The 24,918-nt window shown below is 34.7% G+C and overlaps 1 protein-coding gene across 2 annotated transcripts in view; it reads left to right on the top strand.

The window, feature by feature from the left end:
- The window catches only part of RIMS1 (regulating synaptic membrane exocytosis 1), a 488,816-nt gene that overhangs the window by 62,173 nt on the left and 401,725 nt on the right, over positions 1 to 24,918 (top strand). For both annotated transcript variants that reach the window (XM_047101823.1, XM_047101822.1), the window contains exon 2: positions 17,311 to 17,391. In XM_047101823.1, coding sequence (XP_046957779.1) covers positions 17,311 to 17,391 — 81 coding nt within the window. The remainder of the gene's footprint in view (positions 1 to 17,310; positions 17,392 to 24,918) is intronic.

Here is a 24,918-nt window from a genome sequence, read left to right as displayed (position 1 = left end):
TTGTTACATCTCAGTCTGCTAACATCCTATTGCCAAAGCAAGTCACAGGGCAAAGCCCAAAAGCAGAGGCAGGAAATACACTTTGGTTACCATGATGCTAAAGCAAGTGGCATAGCTCAAACCAGTAAAAAGAAATGGAGAAGTGGTATAGGAGTGAGGGAATGAATGTTTTTGAACAATAATTTAATCAACTGCAGAGCAGAAAAGAACTTTAAGGGCAGAGAAGTGGATCCACTGATGTAAAATTGTGTATGAAAGCATGTTAACATTCTGACTTATTTCTCATTATTTTTTCCATTATTTCATACCCTTCCATTACTACTATTCTTTTTCCTTTCAAAGTCAGTTTTTTCCCTAAATATAAAAACATACTTACTTCCTAGAATAAAGGTACATTGAAATAGTTTAGTGACTTCAAGCTGACTATTCCGGATTCTCAAACCTTTTAGGGCTGAGTTTTCAATGAGGAAGAAAGCCAAAGTAGCTGCACCTGCTCTTCTATTGAGATCATTGGGTTGCAGTAGCTCTAATAAAGATATAGAATTGCAGCTTTGAAACTATATTCATGCTTCTCCTCAACCAAATAGAGTGAAGTCACAGCACTACACTTTTTACAACATTGCCTTTAGTGTCTTAAACTGTTTATGCCTATAGAAGATATAGACATTTTGGGATATTGCGATGGCTGACTTTCACTTAATTTTTTAAAAAATAAGAATTGATGCGATTTTCATGACTTTCTGCATTTTTCAGTATTTTCTAATAAAAGTAACTTTTAAAGCTTTTTGATGTAGGATTTATCTCTTAGAAATTGCAACTAATGCTCAGAATTTCTTAGAAAATAAATGTCATAAGGCATATGGCATAAGTTATATTTTCAGTTCTACATAAAATGTAGACAGTCTTTCAAAATACCAGTTGTAGGATTTTTTCCAGCCATAAATGCTGGTACTGTTCTTAAGTAATATTTTGTGTGAAATAGTGGAAGCAAATTTACCTTTTAAATAATCTACATATAATTTATGACAGGTAATGTTTTAAACATATGGCACTATGGTTTGTCCTTTTCCTGAACTCTATTTTACAAGCTCCTTTAAGTTCTATATGTATAGTAATCATTCAACTTGGTGAAAAATATTCCTACAAAAACAAATTTCTTAGCTTTAATGGTGTTTATATTTATCCTTTTGATTCTGACAAGGTATAAAGGAATAAATTGTTTACCCTGAAAAGATGTATTAATTGTTTGACTTCCATAGTGGTTTATTGGAATTATTGTTTTTCAAAGCACATTAAATTATATTCTACTTGAATGAAAGATGACATATTCTTAAAGTATGAGACTTGTGCCTTCTTTCTTTGAACTATCAGTTATTTTTCACTTTTTATTAAGATACAATTTACATACAATACAATGTATAAATCTGAAGTGTTCAGCTTGATGAATACTGACAATTGTATATACCCATGTCACCACAACTTAAAACAAGGTATAAAACATAAACATTCCCATTATCCCCCCACTCCCTCCCCACCCAGAGGCAACTACTTTCTGAGTTTTGTCACCATTGATTAATTACTTTTACCTCTTTTTGAACTTTATAAAAATTGAATCATGCAATAAGAACTCTATGTCTGATTTCTTTGCCCAACAAAATATTTTTGAGATTCATTCATTCACTCACACTGTTGCACACATCAGGAGTACATTCTGTTGTATGAATGTTCTTTTCAAACACATGGGTTGTTTCCAGTTTAGATTACAAATAAGGCTACTGTGAATATTCTTGTAAAAGTCATTTTGTAGACATAAGTTTTCACTTTTCCTGAGTAAATACCTACAAATAGATCTTTGGTTCATAGGATAGGTTGCTTTTTCATTGATTTATAAGAATTCTTTATATATTCTGGATTTAAACCCTGTATATGTACATATATGTATTGCATGTATAAGATATATAATGTAAATATTTTCTATCAATGTATCAATGTGACCTGCATATTTATGATTTTAATAGTGTCCTTTGGGGGAATATTTTTCTCTTTTGATGAAGCAAAATATTTAAATTTTTATCATTGGTGAAGGATAAATAAGTTTTAACTGTGCAGTGTCAAAACCTAAAATATTATTTTCAAAGTAATGAGGTCATTTTCAGTTAAACAGCAATAAAATTATCGGTAATTTGAATAGACTAAGACAGTCTTGTCAATGTCACATCTTTTTAGTTGATTTACTACTTAATTTCATACATAAGAGAAAAAATAGAAAAAATTTTAATAAGGTAACTGTGGTTTTAGAGAAAATGTCTCATTACCTCTTGTAATTTCTCTGTAGGCAAAATAACTGTACAGTTATTCCCTAGAAAAAGAAATATATAAAATGTGTTTATGAACAATGAATATATTGACTTTATTGTATTTCCTCTTTACTCTGAGGGTGACAGTTATAGCCTATCTACTGCAGTGATTACGTTTTGATTCCTCATACATCTAACTTGGGGATTTCAGAGAAGTACATTAGGATTTCTATGCCTTTTTGGTTATTTCTCTTAAAATTTACATAAATATATTCATTGTTACCAGCGCAAAAAGCCAACCAATCAACAATCAAAAACTCTAGGCTTTTTTGCACTAAGAATTATGAGTTTAAGTCAAAATCTATGCCTTTAATGAGTTTATATTGGATGCTTAGTCATGAAATAATTTATTAAGTACCTCGTGTGGGTCATCTCTCTGTGAAATTAATATATGGGAATGGATAAAATATGTACCCTTAAACTGTTTGTCACTTGGCGGATGAACTTTCTAAGAGTTGTGTGATATATTTATTCAGTGTACCATAATGTGAGGTAGTTGCCTATGTTCAGAAAAAGTACTAATGCTTTTAGAATAAGCAGTAGCCAATTGAAAATATATCCTACTGAAATGTGAATACACACACACACACACACACACACATACACATATATAAGTATATATATGTAAATGTGTGTATATACACATATATGCCAGGGTATACCCTGTAAAGCATATTAGTTTCTTTAAACTTAAGAAAAATTGAGTCTTTTAATTTTTTCTTATAAGTCTTTTAAGACTTTAAGGTTAAGTCTTTAACCTTTTTCTTTCTATGATTATGCTTTGCTTTTCTCAAAAGGATTTCAACATAAAACATTAGTAAAATAGAAATTTAAACTTATAACCAAGAAAGAGGTGATATTGTAAACATACTTACCATATCAACAGCATTGTTATGACAAGCTTTAAGTTTTTCTCTGAACTTCCTTGGAACCTTGACAAAAAGAAATCGTGGTAGGTGTTTGGAACAAACAAAGAATGACATTTTCCTTGGTGCTAAATTTTGAAAACAAAAATTGCGGGATGGATGTGGAGTTTTATAGAAAGGACTCAAGATGATGTAATAGACAGTGACTTCACCAGTAATTTCTAGTAAAGGCAGATACCGACTTCATACAGCTGTTTCTTGTATCAACCAGTCATAAAAGCTGAAGGCATAACATTAAAATGCAGTAAGGAAGAGCTGTTTTATGAGGGACTATGATAATGTGGTCCACGTTATTGAGACTTCTTGTGGTTTATTTAGCTTCCTCGAAGGAAAGGACTCAGACTGTCCTGTGGAATGAATGAATGGCTCATTCTTCATCATTACTTCACTTCCCAAACACCTATCTGGACATATTAGAACCACCCAGGGAAATTAATCATTTGAAAATGCCTGGACCCAAACTGCAGCTCTGTAAGTCTGGGCCAGCACCGAAGAACTTTGTCCCTTTAAAAACTTCTTTTAGATAATTCTAATACATGACCATGTTTGGAAGCCACTCATAGATGATTTCCCTTGAATATCACTTCTGTCAGTTGGCCTTTTTATATGACCTGGCTACTAGAGAGGCCATTATAGTTTGTATTCCTTCCTGTGGATCTAGAGTGAAAATACTGCACAACAGATGGAGTTGACTTTTAAGAGTTGTTAACCAAAAGAAGTGCAGCAACTACAGAATACATGCCTAATGAGAAATGACTGAGGGGCTAATGAGAAAGAGAAGTGAAGTGAAGGTAAAGGGAACACAAGATCACTGAATTCAAATATATGGGGAGATTGTCTCTGTAAAAGGCAGCAAATTTGTTCTATACAGCTTTTTAAGGGCTGAGATAGGACTGATGTGTGGAAGTTACATTAAGGTAGATATCAGTAGACATTTAAAAATGTCCAGCAGTCAGAAACCTTGAACAGAATTAGCTATCACAAGACTAGTGAATTCTCTGTGACTTTAGGTTTCCTACAGCAGAAACATGAATACTATAGAAGTTGGGGACTTGGATAGAAGGGATGACAAATTTCAGTCTTAGAGTTTGAAAATCTCTATTTTTTTTTAATATTCATGGATCTGTAAATAAGAGGTATATATCAAGTGAACCCTAGGAGTGACTAGCTGAAACTGTGGAAGTGATGCTGAAGAGCAAGGTGAACATTGAACATTAGTTATATATGATAATGTAATTAAAATTATTCTATGACCTTTGAGAACACAAAGTGGCATTATAGAATACATATACATTAAAAGTATAATAGAGTTTTGTTTTGTTTTTAATTTTTTTTTATTTGAGCAGGTTTGGCACACAGTGTTAGATTAGTTTCAGGTGTACAACTTAGAGATTTGACAAGTTTATACATTAAGTGATGTTCACCACAAATATAGCTACCATCTGTCCCATTGCATTCCTATTACAATATCAGTGACTGTATTCCTTATGCTTTTTATTCCCATGACTTACTCATTCCATAACTGGAGGCCTGTATTTCCTTCTTCCCTCATCCATTTTGCCCAACACTCAACTGACCTCCCCTATGGCAACTATTGGTTTGTTCTTTGTATTTATAGTTCTGATTCTGCTTTTTGTTTGTTTATTCATTTTCTTAGATTCTGTTTATTAGCGGAAACATATGGTATTTGTCTTTCTCAGTCTGACTTATTTCACTTAGCATAATACCCTCTAGGTTCATCCATGTTGTCTCAAATGGCACAATCTCATCACTTTTATGGCTGTGTAATATTCTATGTGTGTGTATATATACCACTATGCACACACACACACACACACACACACACACACACACACACCATATTTTCATTATCCACTCATCTATTGATAGACTCTTATGTTGCTTCCATGTCTTGGCTATTGTAAACAATGCTACAATAACCATAGGATGCATATGTCTTTTTAAGTTAGTGTTTTCATTTTCCCTGGGTAAATAGCCAATAGGGGATTATTGGATCATATGGTATTTTTTATTTTTAATTTTTTTGAGGAACCTCCATACTGCTTTCCACAGTGGTCGTACCAATTTACATTCCCACCAACAGTGTGCAAGGGTTTCTTTTTCTTGACATACTTGCAAACACCTGTTGTTTCTTGTCTTCTTGATTTTAGCCATTATAACAGGCATGAGTTGATATCACACTATGGGTTTTGATTTGCATTTCCCTGATGATTAGTGATGTTGAGCATCTTTTCATGCATGTGTCTGTATGTCTTTTTTGGAAAAATATATACTCATATCCTCTGCCCCTTTTTAATTGGATTGTTTAGGGGTTTTTTTTGGTGGTAAGTTTTATACATTATTTAAATGTTTTGTATATTAACATATTATCAGCTATGTCATTTGCAAATATCTGCTACCATTCAGTATGTTGTCTTTTTGCTTTTGTTGCCCTTGCCTTAGGAGATATATCTAGGAAAACACTATAGCTGATATCAGAGCAATTGCTGCCTGTTTTCTTCCAGGATTTTTATGGTTTCATGTCTCACATTTAGGTTTGTAATCCATTTTGAATTTATTTTTGTGTATAGTGTTAGAAAGTAGTCCACTTTCATTCTTTCACATGTAGCTGATAACAGACTAGAGCTTTATTCTTCAAAATAAAAATATTTATATTTAATATTTTTAGGTAAATGTCATCCTTACTTGCATTATTAATCTATATTTCTACACTTTTTACTTATATTTGAAGGTATTTGTTATATTACAAAAGGAATAATTTGAGCAATTTCAAGGAAATGAATTTATGTTCAAATAGAATTCAGCTTGTGGAACAGAATACTGTTGCAACTTACACAGGGCTTTGTAAATGCCATGTCAAGTAGTTACCTTCTCTGCCTACCACATGGAGTTGTTGTGAGTATCATATGAGTTAACACATATAAAGAGCTTAAAAGAGTTCATGCAATGCTCAAAAATGTCACTTATTATTACCATCATCACTGATGACCAGACCGACTTGATTTCAGGTTGGGATCATAGCACTTGGCATGGTGTATGGCATAGAACACATTTCCTATAAGTACTTGTTCATTTATCCCAGAGATGTCATAATCGTCAGGGCTTTCCAACTGGGGCTTTGGGACATGCCTCCATTTCATGTCCTATTTCTAAAGCAGACATTTCTTGAACTTCCTCCCAGTAGTTGAGCTGCAGCTATTAAACAAAGTTTCTCTTGCCTATATAAGGACCCACTTTTTATAAGTTACTGGTGAAGGATTAATGAGAGTTCTTAGCCTGAAAGGCTTCCTGGAGTTTAGTACATTTCAGTTGAATTTTGAAAGAACTAAAAATTAATGGAGAGGGAAAGAAGGCAGATAATTTTGAGTGAAAAAAAAATGGCATTTGGAATGGAGATTAAAATGACAAAATTATGTTCTAAAAATTTGAGATAGATATACCTGACTTGGGAAATGGGCTATGTTAGAAATTAAGAGGAAAAGATTAGTGAATGGGGGAATTGGTTGAAGAAATAGCCTGGAACTGGGTAGCTATATATGTATTTGATAGGGTGGGGAATGCGAGCCCTTTTGCAGAATCTGTGAGTAGGAGCAAAATGGAACTTGAGGAAGACTACTCAAGCAGTTCATTCAAGAGAGAAAATGAATCTGGAAGTAGTATACAAAAATAAGAAAGGGAAGTTTCAAGAGATTCTTCAAAGGAATAGAGGACTTAATGGTTTATTGTCCATTAAGGAAAGTGATAATGATAATGGCATCAAGATCATGAACATCAGTAATAGGAAGGTTTGATTAATTCCTACATAGAATTTGGGAGTTGTTTGACAGGAGGAGGAATTTGAGTTTGGTAGTTTAGTCTGTTTAAACTTGGTTTTTAGAAAGGTATTTAAGTAGATACAGATTTAAGATCTGTTAGATAATGGGAGGTAAAGTCTGGAAATGGCAATTCACAAACCATCGCCCATTTGAAGCCACAAGAATGGCAGTCCTAGCAAGTCAAGAGAGAGAGCAGAGGGTTTAGAGAATGTTTGTCCTTGTCAATAAGGAGTAAGAAATCATATTCACTGGATTATCTTTCCAAATATCATACCTTTCATCAGTATTGTGGTTTCCTGACAGAATAAAGAAATACAATTTACAACAAAAAATGAATGCTATATATATTTTAATATAGTACTTTAATATTTATTCATAAGTAATAGCCCACATACAACATATCTTCCTATCTGGCTCCATTTTCTAACTTTCTAGGCAGGTGAATCAGTTGAGAAAATGTTACAATTAATTGAAAGCAATGCCTGAAATATTTCATTAATCCTTTTCCAAGTTTCATTTTCCCATTTTATTTTATCTATTTAAAATCCACTTAAATACCACCAAGGAACCATTATGGACCTCTTAGTAGATATTTACTTAACTATCTGGCTCCCCAATGAGGAAGGAGAATGAATGCTTGTGGAAAAAAGGCATACTTAGATACATAGAACTACCCTAAAATCATTATTCAAAGAGCTATGGTTTGTGTTACAAATAAAGAGCAAAAAAAAAAAATTGTGAGTTGTAAGAAAGCTCTGGCAATAATCTTTACAAATACCATTTAGCTCTCTCAACTACAAAATTGTATCTTCTTCTTCTTCTTCTTCTTCTTCTTCTTCTTCTTCCTCTTCCTCTTCCTCTTCCTCTTCCTCTTCTTCTTTTTTTTTTCCAAATTGCATTCTTTACTCTGGATATTTAGACTGTAGATAACCATTGCCTGACAACTATCTGTTATTCTTCTACAGCACTGAAATATGGCATGGAGATGTGGGTGAAGGGTTGAAACTTGAAATAATCACTATTGTATGCCTCTTGCTAAAACTTGAATGACAATGAGATAATTTATTTGCTCAAAACCAAGTAATTCATTGATAACATAGATTTTTTATGATGAATTGAGCCTCCTGAAAAGAAATTGTGGTATTTCACAAATAAATGTGTAACTTGGGTCATGCCAAATGCAATATTGACATATGATCAGGTGCCATGACTAATAACATATGGAATTCTTAGCACAGCTCCTAGCCCACTGTAGGCACTCAGAAATTTTAGCTGATACTATTCACTGTTATTTCTCTGTTTTGTTATTGTGTAGTTTTCATATCTAAGAATGTTTACATTTATTGAAATTCATCTTGTTTTGCTGAGTTGCTTTTTTAAATTAATCAGGACAATTTTTAGTTACATTTTCTCTTTGAGAGTGCTACTATTCTTGTTTAACTTGATGTTATTGCTGACTGAACAGTCTCTCTCATCCCATTCAAGTCAGTGATTGTTAAAGATGGGAGAGACCATACTCAACCAGGCTTGGGACAGAGCCAGCAAGTTCAGACTAGTGGTTCTCCATCAGGCTGTCAGACACATGTAAGTTAGCTGTGAGCGGTGTTAGGAACTATTCATTAATGAAATTGAACTAAAAGCTGACAACAGTTTCCTCTTTAGGATAGCTTTTTTTTTTAGGTCCAGGATTATACCCCCAATGCTATCATTCTCATTCACTTTTAGACCTATATGCTTTCTTTCATAGAAAAGAAATAGGTGGGACTTTTGTTTGTGAAACTGGAGCCCACGGCGATGTGTTCCACACGGAAGCACTGTCGCAAGTGCCAGAAGAACATAACAGGCTGACTTTACTGATCCAAACTATGTTCTTTCCGTCACTTGAGAAAATTAGATATTATTTAAGTTTTTGTGATGTTGTTCTTATTTGCTGTGGGTTGTCAGTCCCAGGTGAGTTTTTGTTGCTGTTGTCATTGTTTCATTTTTGTTTCCTTAAAACTCACTCTAAATCTAAAAGACTAAGTCCTCTGAACAGGCTTCAGATGTGTTTACCTAAATAGCTTGAACAGAGCTGGGTTAGTGAGAAAAAGAGGTAGAGTTAGCAACATCGCAGACTGCCCCACCTAGGTCTGCTCTGGGTGCTTACTGAGGAAAGCTGGATGCTCAAGGAGAAGCAAAAAGAGGTCCCTCTATGCCTATACTCAACAGGCAAAAGAAGAAACTGCCCACTTACTCTTGCTTTTAAGACACGGTGATCCTCCTCCCTACTGAAAACAAACTCTTGGTGGATGATGGTTGAGAGGAAAGAGCTCCCCCCTCAAACATTCCTCCCTACTCCAGGCACCGGAAGGAGTGGGGAAGCTTTAAGCAGAACTTTCTGCCTCTAATAAGCTGAATTCGAATAAGAAAAGAGGTGAAGAGATGATTTTCCCCTCTCCAAGACCTTTACAAAATCAATCTGATGGAGCATTATCCTTCAGGAATCTTTTCTGCAGAAAATGGAGATGGCAGTTATGTTCAAATGAAAGGTGACATTTTGGGAACAAATCCCCTACCTGTTTGTTCTATGCCATCCCTCTCCCTCTCCCCAGCAACTTTGCTTTCTCACTAAATTCTGTCCTTTCTCCTGTCCTTCCTGTCTCTTTTCTTCTCTCCTTCCTTCCTCTCCTCACCCTCCCCCCTGCCTGTACCTTTAACTACTTCCTTTTCCCTAGGCCAATTCCCTTGCCTAGAATCTTGCCTCTGAGGATGAAAAAAACATCTTTCCCTTCATTACTCCTCTTTTTTCAAGTCAGCTTTTGTCTCCATTTGCACTAATTATCTACATTCTCTCTCTGCACTTTCACATCACCCCTTGTCCTATCGACCCATCATAATTCCACTTGTGCCCCATCTCTTTTTACTCCTGGAGAGTTCAAAACATGATTTCAGGACTCCTCTTTGATGCCTCTGCTGCATTGACCATGTTAATTGCTTCCTACTTGGTGGAAATTCCTTACTTCTTATTAGATGGATTTCCCCTCCTCTGGGAAATGAATGAAGTTCTCTCTTTCAGGTTTAGTGGTAGGAAAATATCTGGTACTTTTGATTTTTCTTTTAAAGTCATTTTGTTTTTCAGGCAGCATGTGGCTTTTGGAGAATGTACACAGGTTAATAAGTAGAAGAGTGTAAATGGGACAGTGTGGGGGGTGATGAGAACAGATATAAATCCATAGATATGTATAATATTTCAACAATTGGTGAATGAAAAAAGAAACTATGTTAACAGAAAATAGTAGCATGGATAAAAGGGGGTTAATTGGTCATATTGCCAAAGTGTTGGAAACAATATTAGGAAACAAAATTAGTCTTTACAGACATAAGGACTAATAAGCAGGTTTAAATAATTCAGAAGACCTGGACTTGGTTTTTTTACCTATCATTTTTTTTTTCTTTTTTTTTTTTTCAACGTTTATTTATTTTTGGGACAGAGAGAGACAGAGCATGAACGGGGGAGGGGCAGAGAGAGAGGGAGACACAGAATCGGAAACAGGCTCCAGGCTCCGAGCCATCAGCCCAGAGCCCGACACGGGGCTCGAACTCACGGACCGCGAGATCGTGACCTGGCTGAAGTCAGACGCTTAACCGACTGCGCCACTCAGGCGCCCCTATCATTTTCTTTTTTATCAGTCTTTGAAAAATCTGTTTGCCTAAAATTTGGAATCACCCATTAATCTCTGTAGTGAATCTTTATCTTGTTATCACCTTGATTTTAGAATTCTATACTTTTTTGTCTGGTTTTGTGAATAACTTCCTGGCCTTTTCAGGAAAGGTTCAGCAACCCTCATCAGTCATTGTGAAAAATGTCCAGCTGGTTTCCCTTTTCATTAGGAACCTGCTTCTTCTGTCCTCCTGTCTTTTTTTAAAATAAAAATTACTCCAATGTAGCTTCTGAGGATTCCCTGAATGCACATCAGAGGTATAACAGGCCCTGATGATTTGTGATTAGTACATCTGGATTTTCAAGAAAAATACCAACATTCACTCTCTCCTTCTGGTGTAGAAGTTTTACTGTTTCATCTTCATCTTATGGGTAACAGTCATCATACTCATTTGTTCATGGTTAAGTTGACATGAATATGCAATTTTTAAAAACTCACTTTTTAAAGTAATATTTTTCAGCTTTCTCTCTTTTAGTATTTGTGAGTGGAAATGAGATCACTGTGGAAGGCCTCCTTTGAAAAATATATTTGAAGAGATTTTTATCAATTGTATTATGTTTCTTTTGAAAATGAATTTTAAAAAATCTTTTTAGCTTTCTTGATTCTTTTTCCTTTATAAACTCGTAATATATGCCAGATGGCCTGTCTTGCTGTTCACATTCCATAGTGTTGCCATTGGTCTTAAGGTCACTCTACATTTCTAATTTAACCAACCTGACTGCCTATGTTAATGTCAGGAGGCTGCTTGCAATGATGGAAAGGACATCAACTTTGATACCAAATAGACCTTGATAAAAATCTTGGCTTCTTAAAATATCAATATTTGCCATTCCTATTGAAAAATAATTTAATCTCTTGGATGTACAGTTTCTTCTTCATCTGTCAAATGGGACAATCAAATCTCTTTTTTGGGGTAGATATCTTGAAGATTGAATAAGATATGCTATTTGGATTTGGTACATAATTAGTGTTAAATGAGCACAAGTACTTGTTATTTTCCCACCCTGTTTAGAAAAATCAGAAGAAAAAGAGATTAATTTTCTCTCTTTACTATTAAAAAATTGCCTCATATACAAATATTTTATTTGATAAAATATCAGTACACTAGATGTTAAACGGTATCTTCCTGGTTTGAGCAATGGCTTGACGTTAAAGAGTCTTTTCCACTAAGTAAGTTATATGGTGAGAAATACCTATTTTCTTGTTCAGAAAGAGAATGAAACTTAGTCAAACTGTATGAAAACACATTTAGCGAAGTTATTCAAGTCACAAAACCTATTGGCCATAAATCAATTTATATTCTGTAAATATTTTATAGAATTGCTGTAATCTTGCAAAAAAGTGTTACCTAGAATCTATCCTAAATCATTATATTTTAGAGTCTTAAAATTAGTCGTTTGAAACCCACAGCTTTTGTCCTTTTTATGTTATTCATTCATGTAACAATTATGTATTGAGTGACTATTACATCAGACACTATTCTAGGTTCTTGGCATATGTCAAGGAACCAAAGAGACCAGGATGCCTCCTCTTGAGCAGTTCATATTTTAGCAGTGGGAGGCAGTAAATTTTAGTAAGTAGTATAGCAAGTAAAGGGCATTGGACGTATATGAGTGTGGTGGCTGTGGGAAAGCAGATTATAGTGGTACGTAAAATAATCAGAATAGGAACCATCAAAAACTGACATTTGACCAAAGTCTTGAAAAAGGTAAGGAGGTTAGTCTACCAATATCAGGAAATAACATTCCAGATGGAAGGAAAGGTTGGTTGGTTGAAAGGGACCCAAAATAAGATCATGTCTGGTGTGTCTGAGGAAAACCAGCCAGTATGGTTGGAGTGGAATGAGCAAGGAGGGAGGAAGGAAGCAGTTGGAGATGAACTCTGAGAGTTATAGGAGGCCACATTATATTCTGAGGACTCTGGCAATTTATTGTGAGTAAACTGGGGAACCACTGCAGAATTTTTAGCACAGCAGTCATGATCTGATTTATCTTTAAAAAAGAGTCACTCTGGCTATTGTGTTGAGAATAGACTATAGGATAAGGGCAAGGGTAAATGCTGGGCAATCAGTTAAAAGTCTTGTGGGAATGCAAGTAAATGGTGATAAGGTCTCAAGACAGGGTAGCAATAATGGAGGAGATAAAAAATGGTCAGACTCTGGATATAAATTGAAAATAGAACCAATCTGATAGATTGGACACAAAGTGTTAAGAGAAAAGAGGAGTAAAGTCTAAAGTTTTTGGCTTAAATTGCTAGAGAAATGTATTTGCAATCAGCCTAGATGGAGATGGCTGCTGGAGAATCCTTGTTTCTATATATATTTTAATTAGTGATCTGCAAATCAGGAGATTATGTATTTAAAAAAATTCATTCTCTCAATCTTATGTTATTTTAACTGGCTCTAAGATTTCTTATGACAAATGCAGACTAGTACAAAAACACTTGGGGAGTAAGCACAAATACACTTTTTCCCCAGACACTTTGAATATACTAATCTCCACTGATGATTGGAGAAATTTCAGTAAAATTCAAAAAACAAGAAATTGAGAACAGAAATGTAAACATGCCATATCTGTTTGACAGCTTAGTGCACAGTAACTAGTTTCCTGACATTAGCCATGAAAGATAAAACAATTTAGATGACGTTCAAGTTGAAATAAAGTTTCATAAAATAGTGTTTTGTGTGTGTGTGTGTGTGTGTGTGTGTGTGTGTGTGTGTGTGTGTGTGTTTTGCAGGTGGGTGAAGGGGGGTGAGTAGTGATTACAGGAACCAACACTGAAACTCAAAATAGAGAAAGTAATTATGTAAATTATGTTTTTTGAAGGCATTTAAGATTTTTAACTCACATACTCTGAGTATCTGGAAGCACATTTAGTTCCTGCTTAGAAAGATGAAAGTCTTACCATAACCTCATCGACAGGTTTGTGGCAGTTTGAGTTTCTCCCGTGTGTATGTGCAGGAAGAGTAGACGTGGTTGAGTGGGCAGTTGGCAGACATTCATCGCATTGATTGCAGTCATTCATAAAACCCAGCAGCGCTGAGGGCGGAGTCAGGAGAAGCGGTCCCCTGAGGTGGTTGCAGAATGTCTCATTTGCATAAATCTGCAGTAATGCTTGATGATGAAGGAATGCTCACTTGCAGTTTGAAGACTGTGTAGAATCCATGTCTGATAAATCTCTGAGGAATTAAAAGACAGTTGCAAAGAATAAGAGGTCAAACCCCTTGAACTCCTAGTCTGTTGATCCATAACGATTCTGGGAAGTCAGCACTTTGGCAGGGTTTGTGGCCTCCTTATGTCTGGCTGAAGGAATAAATCATATGTAGAGGAAAAGACTTAATTGCTACAACATATTGAAATAGTGTTGTGTTTGTTGTGTTTCTTAAAGTATGAGCAGGTCTGTATTATTATAAGTTTAATGCCTAGGAGATAATAGAACGTGCTGGTACCAAACAGTTCTACATATTAGAACCGTCAAAACTATTAACAGTTTACCCCTCCAAACTGTGATATGCCAGACACAACAATTCCAATTATGATTTTAAAGAAATGTTAATCCAAAAAAGAGAAATGTTAATCCACACAGGCTACCAAAAATCTTATAAGCGTATTATATTTTTTTATGTACCTTTTTTTTTAATGTTTATTTTTGAGAGAGAGAGTGTGAGCAGGGGAGGAGCAGAGAGGGTGGGAGACAAGAATCTGAAGCAGGCTTCAGGCTCTGAGCTGACAGCACAGAGCCCGATGTGGGACTTGAACCCACAAACTGTGAGATCATGACTTAAGCCAAAGTCAGATGCTTAACCAACCGAGCCACCCAGGCACCCCTATTTTTTTTATGTTTCTTATGAATGTATCTGAGCATAGGGGTTTTTTTAAAAATCTTTTTTTTTCTTGTATCTAAAAAAACTTCACTAAAAACATGCCAAATTAGAAAATGTAGGAATATTAGGGGCGTCTGGGTGGCTCAGCTGGTTGGGTGTCCAACTTCGGCTCAGGTCATGATCTCACAGTTTGTGAATTCAAGCCCCGCATCTGGCTCTGTGCTGACAGCTCAGAGACTGGAGCCTGCTTTAGATTCTGTCTCTCTCTCTCTCTCTCTATCAATCTCTCTCTCTCTCTCCCCCTCCCCGCTAAAGGTCTGTGTCTCTCTGTCTCTAAAAATGAATAAGCATTAAAAAAAATGTGGGAATATATATTACCATAGTTTAGGATCCCATCAGATTGGTTGAATAATTAGCAATCTGAAATAAATAGTTTTTCCCTCTGAAAACACAGATTCAGTAGCCAGCTATATCACTGTAGTCCTGTGGTCAGAATACATGTTAGTATGAAAAATATGTTGTTTATCTGCTTTTTAAAAATTAATTTAAGTGTATTAATTAAGTATATTCAAAATTATATCTCAGTTGTAAATACTAAATGTTTTTAGTGTGATGTATTTGTTTTCATTATTTAATATTTAAAGTTCAGAAATTCAAATAAAGTTTTATTTGAAAGATTATATAGTTGTACAGACAGAAGCAGTATGTCAGCTATTGTGCTTTTACACTAAAACCACTGGTTATTTGAAATTAGTTGAGAATTTTCATACTCAGATGTGGTCTTTCACTCAGATTAAAAAAAAAAAGTTTTGCTTAGAAACCTATCTTTAGTGCTAGCTGATAGTCCACATTTATTACAAAAAGAGTTACTTAAAAGCATATCTAAGGAAAACTGTAATTAAAGTAGCTGATTTATTTTTTTTCAAAATTTTGTATTAATACCTGAAACTTTAGAGAAAAAAAAGAAATGAACTAAGACAGAAGGTTGCATATGGTTTCTCATAGATATAATTCTTCAAAATTTTTTCCAAAGTTGGTGATATTTCCGATATTTTAACAAACCAGTGCATGTAGATTAAATATGCTAAATGTACTATTTTTACTTGAGTGAGAATTTCTAAAGATTTTCCAGTGCGATGAAATGTAACTTCCTGAGCATTGTACTTTGTATAAGTTAGACTAACATTTCAGAGCTCAGAAATCCCAGGACATTATTTCTTCCTAACAAGTACCTTCCTGAATATTCCCTTAACCCTGATGCCTAAGGGGCTTTTTTCTTCCATGAAACCAGAACAAGAACAGAAGGCTTTGTGGTTCCTGTGGATGTTTTTGACTCCTCTCTTGACCAGTCCATTAAGAGTTTAGCATCAGTTCTTGAAAAATGCCACATTTCTTTACTTTTATCCTAGGAAGGAAGTATACTGAGGCTTTGAAATGGTACCACTTTCTTTTCTCGTCATGTTACATATTGATTTCTAAGTCTTACTTGATCTTGTTTGGAATGAGCAGTATGTCTGTGTGCACGTTTCTGTGCGTTGTGTCCACGTTTCCCTGTATCATTTCTTTCAGAAGTGGAGAATTTTGCCATGCAGCTTTTAGCTCTGGGAAAAGTTTATCTGCCACTGCCTCATCAGCGATCCACTTCTGGAATAACATGACTGGCCTTAAAAATTAGTAGTGTAGTCAAACCTCCCAGAAGCCTTTAAGAAAGTTGTGAAGAACGAGACTCAAATTTGAGAATGTTGGGTCCTGAGGGGCTTTCCCATCTAGCAAAGTCTAAGATGTGGTGTCTCAGCTCTATAACCAAGCATTCCCTATTAAAAGCAATATTTTTAAAGCTTTTGGGGTGAAGGGATATCTGAGCCATCCAAGGACAGCCTCAGATGGGGTGTTTTTTGGATTTCTGCCAATGAATCCCTTCAATGCTCAGTATGCCCTGTTAATAGGGTGAGAGCATCTTCTGCTGCCCTTTAGAGCTCTGTTATATTGTCTGTCCTCTGCATTTATGTATCCTGTAATGGAGGACTCAAGACACAAAGACCTTTTATATATTTTTCACATTGCGGAGGTATTTTCTCTATGTATTGTACACACACACACACACGCATACTTTATATATGAACATTTCCTTCTAAGTCTTTCTCTTAATTAACTTGAAGGGGATTTTGAACATAGAGAATATCTTCAGTCCTGTTCGATCTCTTTTTGATAAAGGAAAAAACCTGTGTGGTAAGGAATAGCATGAAACAGGAGTCCATATCTTTTAGTAAAATAGCCAAAGCCACAGAAAATCCTGCCCATCTTTTAACATATCAACACAACAGCTGTTCATATTTTTAAGCTTTCAGATGTCATCACATGGTGAAGCCAAAGCTTTCAGTAGCATTTCTTCTATGGGGAAAACTGCTGACAATCGTTTTATTGGTGCTAAAAGGAAAATCAAATAAGGAGGCTAGCACAGATTTTATTTGGGTACAACTGAGCTCTTGAAAGTCTGAGTCAAAAATACTCAACTCTAAGGGCTTTTCCAGGGCCTCCAGGTTAATATAGAAGGGGCTTACAAAGATTTTCCATTAGACTGTGTTTTCAGTACCGTGTTTAATTTCCAGATGTGTTCTACCCTTTTTATAATTAATAGTGCGTTGTGCTGTCTATCATGCGCCCCAGGTGTGTTGTCAGGGACATGGCGAAGCCTGCTGCCTGCAAAACACCAAGAAATGCTGAAAACCAGCCCCACCAACCTACACCGTGAGTATGGCATTAGTTTTATTGACTGAAAATGTCGTCTCTTACACAGATCACTGGTTACGGATTTATTAATTCACATTGCATGTGGGAGTAAGATACTCTGACTACTCGTGTATGTGTAATAAAAAGGCTATATTGAATCAGATAAAATTATCTGGAAACATGAGCTGTGTATTAAGTACCTTTGTTAAGTGATGTTTCTAATGCCATATTGGAAGCATAAAACTAATTAGAGGAAAGGGACACACTTTTAGGGGTTCCAGGGTGGCAGAAATTCTGTACCTTTTGGATTTAGAATGTGTGTGAGCTGGAGCCTAGGCTTTTAGGGACATAGGAAGGCAAGGTGTAGACAGGGAAGGAGCCTGCAAGTAAGGGAGGTAGTCCACTACCCACCCTCACCGTATTACTTAAAGGCACGGACAATCTAAAAGAGCAGATTGTCCATCTAGTTTCATTTTTATTATTGCGAACTCAAGTGTAGATATTAGTGAAGAGTTAAATGACCAACACAAAAGGGAAGCAGGAAGTAGAGAGGAAGCCAAATAAGTAAATTCTGAGTTGTGAACATGGATTTTGATGAGATAAAATGTCAATAGCTTTAAAATTCTGCAGAGTAACAGGATATATTCAGTCTTCTGAATAGAATTATGCTTTTAGTAAGAAAAATTAAACATTCCCTTAACATGTCTCAGCAGCGGCAATACTCTGCAGAACAACCATTACAGCCAAGTAGTTACTATTGGTTTTTATCAAATACCTTTGAAGAAATGTGTCCTAAGAGTGATTTTCTATAGATTTCTTTAGCTGAGAAGTCTTTGAAGTAAACCAAAATAAAGTGATAAAATTGTAAAGAGTAAGAAGATACATAAATTTTTGTTTAATTCTGTTGCTATGACAAGTTTGTATTAACATTGGCAAAGACAAATGCTTATAGTTTATATATTACATTCAGTCACAAATCATTTAAAATATTGGTGTTTTAGGAAAGGAAATTTTGGTGAATAAATTTCAAGAGGCCCAATAGATCAATTATAGATTTTATCTCAATAAGTATGCTTGAATATCACCTTCTACATTTAATCAGTACTTTTCAAGGAATAAAAATAATTTGGATTTAAATGTAGTAAAACACGACTTGTTTTGAAATTGTACATTGAAAAAAAATTGGAAGAAGTACTCTTAATGATATTGCCATGTTTTTTTTTTTTCTATAAATGTTTCTGCTTTAAAGCCATTTTCCTGCTGATGGAACTTTCCTTCAGAATTCATGGAAGCTTATGAGCCCTGCTTCCTATCTTATGTTCTAGGCATTACAAAATGTTTTACTTTATATTAGGATTATATTAGAATTCAAACTATTCCTGGGAAAGTTCTTTGGGGAATTAATATTGATTTTAAAATGTTATAATTCACATATTGAGGTTCCATTTTAATTGATCCCACTCATTTTAATGTCTGTTTTAAATTGGAATTATTAGATACATAACAGCAATTGTTGTACTTCCCAACAAGATTTTAGATAACTTTCTTTACTTTGTTTTTAGTTTCCATAGACTTAAGAGTTGTAGAAATCCATCCTAATTTATCTTTCACCTAGTGGAACTTTCCTGGTGGTCCTTCTGAGTATAGTAGCCAAGAAGAAGCAACTGTAGTCCCTTTGAATCCTCTATTTTGACAACCTCTTTGTTTACCTGAACTTTTCAAGTTAAAATAGTGAACCTCTCTTTAGTTAAATTGAACAATTTAAAGTTTGCAATCCATTCCTTATCCTGCTGATTCTCTATAGTGTGTTTGTAATTTGAGCTCTCCATATCCACACCTGTGCCTATCTAGGTTGATAAGAAAAGGCAATAATAAACAGCGGGGAGGGGCAGGGAGATTAAGGATGGCTTTAGCCTGCAGGTGAGTGTTTTTAAATTTGTGAGTCACTACCTATCACTGGATCTGAAAATCAATAAAGGCTACTTTTTTGTTTGTTTGTTTTAATTTGAATGGAATAGAAGAGATTAGAAAAATCCAAGAAAGTATCCTAGGTTAATATTATAGGATGAATTTAGATTTCTGTGTATGATAACTGGGTAAAAATATAAAATTTAATACACACTATAGTTATAAGGATGCACTAATGGGTTTTAATTGGGAGAGTGGCTTAGTCAGATTTGCATTATATGTATGTGTGTAGGTATATAAAATATGTATTACTTTGACAGAAGTGAGGAAAATGGAATATGAATGTGATGTGGACAAAACTAGGAATAAGCAAATCAATTAACAGACAGTTGTAATAGTCCAAAGAAAGATAATGATAAGCCTTTGACCTGTAGGAGTGGCAGAAGGTGTGGGAAGGAAACATTTCAAGAGCTGAGTAAGGAGTCACATTGGCATGCTTGATTGTCAATTGAATATGGTTTTGTAAAGAAAGAATTTAGAGGGACTATCATATCAATTGTTTGGTAATTAAGGGCCACTGACTGAAAAGTAGAATTAAAGAAGCTAAGTAGGTCTAGGTAGGTAAGCTGTGAGGAGTTTGGATTTTGATATAATGATTTTGTGGTACTTGTGCTATAGGTCTATAGGTCCAAGAAATAGTTGGGTATATGAACCTGAAATAGTTAAATGGAAAAGTAGATGACATCACCAAAATATATATAGTTACAAGAAAATAGCATAGAGAGCCCTAGGTAAAATTAGTGCATAATGAATGGGTAAAGGAAAAGGATCCCATGACTCAGCTGAGAAATAAAGAAATAGAAGAACCAGAAGCCAAGGTAGTAGAGGGGCTCAAGGGGAATCTCCAGTAGTATCAAATACAGCAGAAAATCAGTTAATAACTTCAGAGATAAAAAAAAATATCCTTTGAATTGTCCATATAGAAGTAAGTCATTGGTGGCATTTGTTATAGCAGTTTTAATATATACGTGTGTGGAAATACTCTATTTCAATAGTTGTGAGAAGGAAATGAGAAGTCAGGAAAGGAAATGGTGATTGTACATGACTTTTTCAAAATGCTTGACTGTGTAGGAAAAGAGTGGTAGGTAGACAGGAAGTAGGGTGGCTATACTTATGTTACTTGGTGCATTCTATTTTGCAAGTCTAGATTGATGGATACACATATCAGTATACTTTATATTTTTGATAACTGTGTATAAACTATCCAAAGATTCTTTTTTAGTTATTAGTAAAATGTCACTTAGTCATATTTTAGACATGCTGTATAAGTTGTCATCACTTAATCAAAGTAATAAATGTATCAAAAATAATGGTGAAGTTCAACAAATTGAGTCCCTCAAGTGTAAGTATAAATGAGACAGAATGCCTGTCTCTTATTAAGGGTTTTCTCTCAAGTTGGAGGTGGCAGTTACATAATCAAATAAATTATAATACTATAGGATGAGTGCAATATGTTAAAAAATGATTTATTCTGTTTGGGGTTGTTGGGGTCAAGGAAGGATTTAAGAGCCTGCAATAGTTAATATGGATTTTGAAAGATGGATAGTTCAGTAAGTAGGCAGTTTTGGAATACAGTTTTCCAGACGGAGAGAACAGTTGCCCAAGGCCCAAAACACCAGGTGGTGCTGGGGTAATTTAAAACATGTGCTCAATACTGGAACCTGAGCACATGTGTGTATATGTATTTGTGTGTTATGTGGTTGTGTGGGTGGATAGGAATTCGTATGTGTAGGGGTGAGTGTGGGTTTTGTGTGTAAAAGAGAAGACAGAAAGGAGGTAGGAAGTGGTGCATCAGAATCTCTGGAGAATAGGACATTTGTCTAACTTGGAAAAAGTAAATAAGTAATTGTGCCTTCTCTTAGGTTTTATTTTTAATACTGTATTTTGAAATTTGACATACCATTATGGGGTTTTGAGTTTTTCAAAGGAATTATGGAATTAAAAAGTCTGAGGAACTCTTGTGTATACATCAATATCTGTCCTAGGTGTTAGCAGGAATAAATAGGAGAGATAGGAGGTAGGGCAGATTTGAGGAAATTTTCCAGGTAGTATAATTAGAGTATAGTGATTCATTAGATATAGTAATAAAACAAAGATGAGAGGAGATAACTCACTTTAGTTCAAGAGATTAGGTGAATGTGATAAAATTAAGACGAGAGTTAATTTAGGCATGAAAGCAAGTTTAGATTTATCATTAGACTTATGTATTAGTAGACAAAGATCTCTCCAATTGAAACATTCAGAAGACAGTTGGCTATTCGTATCTCAAACTCAGGAGAGGGTTAGATGAGATATACTAATTTGTGAGCAATTACTTTATAATAAAAACCATTAGGACAACTGAAATAGCATGGAGAGAAAGTATAGAGTTGGAAGGAAAGACTGCAATCAACAGTGTAGAGGGTATCAACTGTACTGAAACAAAGAGCAGAGGAATTTAGTAAATTATGAAAGATCATGTAAGAACAAACTTGTCCCAGTTTTCCTGGCACTATCCATGCTTTAGTACCGAAAGTCCCATGTCCTGGAAATCCCCCAAACTTACCCCCCAGTCCTTGGAAAATTGGAATGGTTGGTCACACTAGAACTGAAGTTGGAATTTGCAAGTAAAAATCCAGAAAATGAGGGTATAAAGGGAAATGTACAAAGGAAAAAAAAATGCTTAGACAATGTTTGTGTTATCAGGTGGAAGGTGACATTATCAGGAATAAGTTGAATCCATAAAGGTACATGTATCATAATTCAGTCTTTCTTGTTTTGCTTTGTCTTTGTTGGTGATTGCCTACTTTTTAAAATGAACATGTAATTCACATACCATATATACAATTCACCTTTCAAGGTGTGCAATTTAGTTGTTTTCACAAAATTGTGCAATTGTCACTTCTTTGTAATTTGAGAACCTTTGATCATCCCAAAAAAGAAACCTACTATCCATTAGTAGTCATTTTCCTATTCTCTTTAAATCTCAGTTCCTAGCATTTCTCAATGGATTTGCCCCTTCTGGAAATTTCATATAAATGGAATCATACGATATATGGACTATTTATGACTGGCTTTACCATTTAGCATGATATTTTCAAGATTCATCCATGTTATACATGTGTCAATACTTCATTTTTCTTATTGCCAAATAATACTCCTTTGTATGTATACACCACATTTTTGTTTATCCGACCATCATTTAAGTGGACCTTTGGATTGTTTCCAATATTTAAGCTATTATGTATAAAGCTGCTCTTAACATTTATGTATAATTTTTTGAGTAGACATATATTTTCAGTTCTCTTGAGTATAAACCTATGAATGAAATTGCTGAGTCATGTGGCAGCTGTATGTGTACATTTTTTAGGAATTGTCAAACTGGATTTCAAATCAGCTACACCATTTTACGTTGCTACCAGCAATGTAAAAGAATTCCAATTTCTCTATGTCTCTGCCAACACTTGAGCTTGTTAGTCTTTTTTGTTATAGCCATTCTTGTGAGTGTGAATTGTATGAATGGGTTATCTTATTGTGATTTTGATTTGATTTCTATAATGAATAATGATGTTGAGTATCTTTTCATGTGCTCATTGATTATATTTCGCTTCTTTGGAGAAATGTTGATCAAAATCTTTTGTCCATTTTTAATTGAGTTATTTGTCTTTATTGAGTTGTAAGAGTTCTTAATATGTAATGGATACCACATCCTCATCAGATAAATGATTTGCAAATATTTTCTCCCATTTAGTGAGCTGTCTTTTTATTTTCTTGATAGTACCTTGAAGCACAGGTTTTTAATTTGATGAAGTTCAAGTGATCTATCTTTCCTTTAGTTACTCATGCTTTTGTTGTTATAGCTAAGAAACTATTGTGAAATCCCAAACTCCTTCTTCTTAGGGTTTTATAGATTCAGTTCTTATATTTAGGTCTTTAATCCATTTTGAGTTACTTTTTGTATATGGTGTGAGGTAGGGATCCAATTTCATTCTCTGGTACATTGGATATCTAGTTGTCAAAAAGTGGTTATAGCAGACATACGTATCTTGTTCCTTATCCTAGGAAGAAAGCCTTAATTTCCCTATTTTTTTTTTAAATTTTAAATGTTTATTTATTTCTGAGAGAGAGAGTGAGACAAAGCGTGAGTGGGGGAGGGCCAGAGAGAGGGCGACACAGAATCGGAAGCAGGCTCCAGGCTCTGAGCCATCAGCCCAGAGCCCGACGCGGGGCTCGAACTCACAGACCGCGAGATCATGACCTGAGCCGAAGTCAGACACCCAACCGACTGAGCCACCCAGGCACCCCTTAATTTCCCTATTAAATATGATGTTAGTTGTGGAGTGTCAGTAGATGTTTTTTTTAAATTAGGTTTTGGAAGTTTCTTTCCATTTCTAGTATGTCGAGTGTTCATGTCATAAAAGGATATTGGATTTTCTCAAATGCTTTTTCTGCATTTATTGAGATGGTAATGTGCTTTTTGTCCTTTATTTTATTAACATGGTGTACTGCTTTGATTTTCATATGTTGAACCAATCTTGCATTACTGGGATAAATCCTATTTGGTTATCCATTTTACATATTTCTTTATTTGATTTGCTATTATTTTTGATGATTTTTGTGTATATATTTATAACTAATATTGGTTTATAGTTTTCCTGTGATTTCTTTGTCTGATTTTGGTATCAGGGTAACATTGATCTCATAGAATGAATTTAGAAGTATTCCCTATTATTTCATTTAGAAAGAGTTTGTGAAAGATTACTGTAAATTTTTTTCAGATGTTTCAGAATTTACCAGTGAAGCCATCAGCTTCTGTGAAAGCTAATGGGAAGCTATTTGATTACTTAAATTCTGTTTTATTTGAACATTTATAATGATTCTTATAAATGTGTATGAAATCCTCACATCTTCAGAAAAGCTCATATTCAAAAGTCAATTCTATATAACCCTTGAACCATTCATGATTTGGGATTATTGACACTTGTGATTTCTAGTTCCTAGAAAATAAATTTAACTGTTGTGTGTATGCGTGTGTGTGTTCACATATGACCAATTTCATCATATAAAAATTACCAGTGTAACCTCAGAGTCTGGGTTCAGTATAGTTAAGGAATCAATCAGAAGGTGAGATTCTTTGGTTTGGATTTCTCTGATTACATTTGGAAAAAAAATGAGAAATTGGTTTTGGTATGAGTTTGTTGTTTTTGTTTTTGTTTTTGTTTTTTACTTTAAAAAATTTGTTACTCATGTTTGTAAGTTCTGTAATTAATTATCAATTTAATTTATTTAACAAAAAATGGATTTAGGTTCTAGGTAAAAATTCAAATTACTGAGTCTCAGGATTTTATTTTGCTATTTTGTTTTTGTCCTTTCTATTTCTTCTTTTCTAGAAATGATCTCTCTATGCAGTGGTAATTCATATCCTGGACTGGATCATTGAGCACCATCTGCATTGAAGCTTTTGACATGGACATGTGTGTCACACATACTCTTTTTTTCCCCCTTCTTCACAGTTTCAGATGAGTCAGCCTTGAATTGACAGGGAGGCTATATCCACACTTTTTTAATAGGCATACTTTTTCAGATCTCAAGGGCATG

This window comes from Lynx rufus, unplaced genomic scaffold, assembly GCF_022079265.1.
Source record: "Lynx rufus isolate CCGP_SWC_20201006 ecotype Redwood Valley unplaced genomic scaffold, mLynRuf1.p SCAF_6, whole genome shotgun sequence".
NCBI classification, from domain to species: Eukaryota; Metazoa; Chordata; class Mammalia; order Carnivora; family Felidae; genus Lynx; species Lynx rufus.
This window is presented reverse-complemented; position numbering and strand designations above follow the sequence as displayed.